Source organism: Anopheles maculipalpis, chromosome 2RL (genome assembly GCF_943734695.1).
Source record: "Anopheles maculipalpis chromosome 2RL, idAnoMacuDA_375_x, whole genome shotgun sequence".
NCBI lineage: Eukaryota > Metazoa > Arthropoda > Insecta > Diptera > Culicidae > Anopheles > Anopheles maculipalpis.
Genome location: NC_064871.1, coordinates 55,668,769 through 55,672,334, shown reverse-complemented (window position 1 = coordinate 55,672,334; position 3,566 = coordinate 55,668,769). Strand labels below are relative to the sequence as shown.

Genomic DNA, 3,566 nt, shown 5'->3' with positions numbered 1-3,566 from the left:
GTGTCTGCACGCATCCTGATCCGAATTTGTTGTTGGGTGTTGGATTTTGTGTATATTACACATACACACATGGTACGGTCACTCATTCGAAAGGGAAAGCAAACTACAGGTAGGGAAAGATCTTTCGTATGTACGCGACTTATTACGGTAACGATCGTTTGGTAAAGGTTTCTTTATTTAAGGAAGGTTAGTTAACTTGCATCAGTCCTTGCTTAGCCATCCGCAAACTGTACTGTACAAATACTTTTGTTTTATTATACTGTATGGTGATGTATCCCTTTCAAATCGGTAAGGTGCTTCGATAGGGCGACCCAAAGAAACCGTTTAAAACGAACAGTATACAGTAGAAGAGTGCGCGGTGAGGAGCGAACGGTAAGTAATACTTGCTTTGCTTATGCTTGTGTATGTTAGACAGTAAGGATCGTAGTAGAAGTATTCATCATACATGGACTTTTGGTTAGACTTTAGTTTCATAATCGCTCATCCAACCAAAACACTGGGCTCCCGTGACGTGTTGAATTTGAAGTAACACAAAATTAAACAAGATGGGTGCTTGTTTCCATAATTAGTTACACATTATTATACATGATCAGCTCATGGTGCTGCCGATCATGCTACGTTCTACATTTATCTCGATAAGTTTGGCGCCACATTACATTGCACACAGTGTTTGGTCGGTTTGTGGCTGGGCCAACCACCGTCCGTGTGTTTTAGTTTTAGTTTTTTTGTGTTTTGTTTTGTTTGGCTTTTTTTTCTTGGCTGGGAATTGGGTGGATTCACAATAACTGTGTTGAGATTGTGAGTATGTGCTAGTTTATATATAATTTACACTGCGCGCTGCGTCACAGTCCACAGAAAGTGCCGCACGTCTTCCAAAGCAGGAGAACGTGGCCTGATCATGCCTGGCTGGTACACCCCTGGGTGCTGGAGCAAATGGGAGGCGTGAGGTTGAAGGGGGGGCATTCATTTCCAATCACACACTCGCACACACACGTTGGTTTTGTTTTTTTTTTTTTAATGTCTTTGTGATGCACTGGCCACGCGCAACGGAACGGCAACCGGAACCCGGCATCGTCTCGAAGGTTGCTGCTCGCTGAATTAGCGCTTGCCGAGGCCAAAGTTGTACCGGTTCGGAAGCCGCTTGTTGAACTCTTCCGCGTCGAAGTAACGTTTGCCGAGCCCAAAGTCGTACGTGCGTCTCTTGCCCAGACCGAAGTGATAGCGGTATGCGGCTAGTAAAAGAATAGTTGATTTAGTGTCTTTCGGCTGTTTTTCGAAGGGGGGGGGGGGGGGGGGGGGATGTGAATCGTTTCACCACTTACCACCTGCACCATTGCCGGACGTGGCACGTTTCGCAGCATCTTTATCCTTGTCCGCTTCGTAGTCGAACTGACCATCCTTCGTGATCAGATTGGTATAGTCGTTATCGTTCCATCCGAGCTGATTACCCATCAGTCCATCGTACTCGTAATCGTTACCACTCAAAGGACTGCAGGAATCGGGGAAAATGTAAAAAAAAAAAACTCGTTAGGATCTTCGGTTAGTCCAACTGGCCTACCTACATCCTTACCTCCCACGCTTGCCAAGACCAAAGTTGTAATGCGGTAACCGTTTTGCGCCTGGTACGTCCTCGATGATGTAGCGCCGTTTGCCGAGACCAAAGCTGTACTTTGGCGATCGGACGGCAAGCATGTGCTGGAACTGGGACGATGAGATCTCACCCTGGCCCGCCATACGATCCCGGCTTAGGTCGTCAATGTCGAGATCGTTGCCACCGTTGCTGTTACCACCGGTCGAGCCACTGGCCGGGAGTGACCAACTGACTGACAGGCAGAGGGACAGCGTCATGTACGCGATCAGTGCCATTGCCCACGTGTAGCTACGCATTCTTGTGCCGCTGTGTACTTTCGTGAAGAATGTGTCCTGCACGCTGGAATGAGATAAGACGCAACAAGGAGAAGAAAGTTAATATGATGGTAACACACATGCCGCAGCCGTTGTTTATACCCGTTAGAGCAATAACAAATTCCTGGAAACGGGCTAATGGAAAGATGGTTTTGGTTTTAATATCTTTTGCAATTTTTTTTTTTTTGCGAAACTGAAGCATATGAAATAATAATAATAAATTGGAAATGTCTTCCGAAGCCTTACGAAGGGAATTGGATTTGAAGTGATGGAAAGGGAATGAGGAGAGATATTTGGTTTCGGTAAAAAACAATACAATACATTGTTTTCCAATTTAAACCATGCTGAAAATAATGTAAGAAATAAATCAACTTCATTTAACAAAAAAACATAGGAAAGTTTCAAAAATTGCTAGGATACCTTGTAATATAAGCCGTTGAAATATAAACGTTCGTTAGACAAACTATCCTGAACTACGGATAAATCAAGACAAGGAAGCAATAACTGGTAGACCGTAAAAGCTCCCGGTTTTTGTAGATTCATAGAAAAGCAAAGGCAACAACAGTTTTAGCTCTAAAAGGTTTAGCTTGTAATGAAGGTTACACAACATGAACCGGTTTACCGAATACTGTAGCGATTTTTTCTAGTTTCTTTTAAGGTAGCTTCCCATAGAGAAATGTCTTAGCGATCGTTCAAATTATTTCTTGTCTTTCGTATAAAGTGTGGGCTATAAGATACAAATTTAATTTTATCGTTTATTCGATTTGATTGAGCTATGGCCGAAACTGTCAAGAACTTTTGAGGAAAACCCGGATACAATATTTTCGATCGCTTATTTTACACAACATCTTTTTGTGTACAGGAACTCGTCCATCAAACCGGCTTTAATTGCAGAGGTTTTTGTCATCGGGCTTAGAAACCTCGACGGGGCCAAGGGCCAAGGATTCTAAAGTATTGGTAAATACTCGGTAATAGCATAAGTTCATCGATCTATCAAGGGTATCCTGAATCGTAATTGAAAAGATCTACTCGGCTAAGGTTCATCTGCAAAGAGATCTTGTAACCGAAGAGTGTTCGTCATCCAAAAGGATGTTGACTGCCCAGACACCTTACCATCGAAAAGTCCTAATTGGCCAAAGAAACTTGTAGTACAATAGGATTTTTTATGTAGGTGTCACGAGATGTTCCAAAAGCCATGCCCAGCGTCATGTTTTGTTTCACCGTAGCGATGGTCTGTCTAGTGATTGCATCAATCTGTACCTTGGACAATTGGGATACCTTGGGACCAAAGCGTTAGAACATTTTGTACAAGAACTTAGTTGTTACACAAAGTCAACAGTCATGTCAACATTTTGCGCCTTAAGTTTTCTTAGTGAATTCTCCTTACTAACGTCAATTCGTTCGATTAAACTGTGTCCACGGGGTAAGGATTTCAAATCACTTTGGGTACGCTATTGAGAAAAGATTCGTCACGTTCCGGAACTCTCGTGGAACAAGCAGCGCCACGTTGCACGCCCAATTTACCTGCGAAAATCCAGCCAGTGTGAGACACGCTTTAGTAATTAGCAATCTTTAGCAAACTTAAATGATTTCTTCAAACGTTGGTAGACGACGAACGAGTGGGACAATCTTTTGGCTTGACAAAATACTTCGAAGTATTT

At 43.1% G+C, this 3,566-nt stretch overlaps 1 protein-coding gene across 1 annotated transcript; it reads right to left on the bottom strand.

Moving 5' to 3' along the window:
- Nucleotides 1–1,087: 1,087 nt before the first annotated feature.
- LOC126559091 (allatostatin-A) lies at nucleotides 1,088–1,904 on the bottom strand. Its single transcript, XM_050215200.1, has 3 exons — nucleotides 1,571–1,904; nucleotides 1,323–1,489; nucleotides 1,088–1,232 (listed from the first exon to the last, which is right to left on the bottom strand). Exons 1-3 carry the CDS (start codon nucleotides 1,885–1,887, stop codon nucleotides 1,099–1,101), a joined length of 618 nt encoding a protein of 205 aa, XP_050071157.1. The 5' UTR covers nucleotides 1,888–1,904; the 3' UTR covers nucleotides 1,088–1,098.
- Between the last annotated feature and the right edge of the window lie 1,662 nt (nucleotides 1,905–3,566).

Bases quoted from the DNA above. Each gene is read 5' to 3' on its own strand.
- LOC126559091 (XM_050215200.1), bottom strand. From the start codon at position 1,887: ATGCGTAGCTACACGTGGGCAATGGCACTGATCGCGTACATGACGCTG. The intron at 1,490-1,570 runs GTAAGGATGTAG...CGATTCCTGCAG, and splicing joins GGTCTTGGCAAGCGTGGGAG to TCCTTTGAGTGGTAACGATT. The intron at 1,233-1,322 runs GTAAGTGGTGAA...TTCTTTTACTAG, and splicing joins GTCCGGCAATGGTGCAGGTG to CCGCATACCGCTATCACTTC.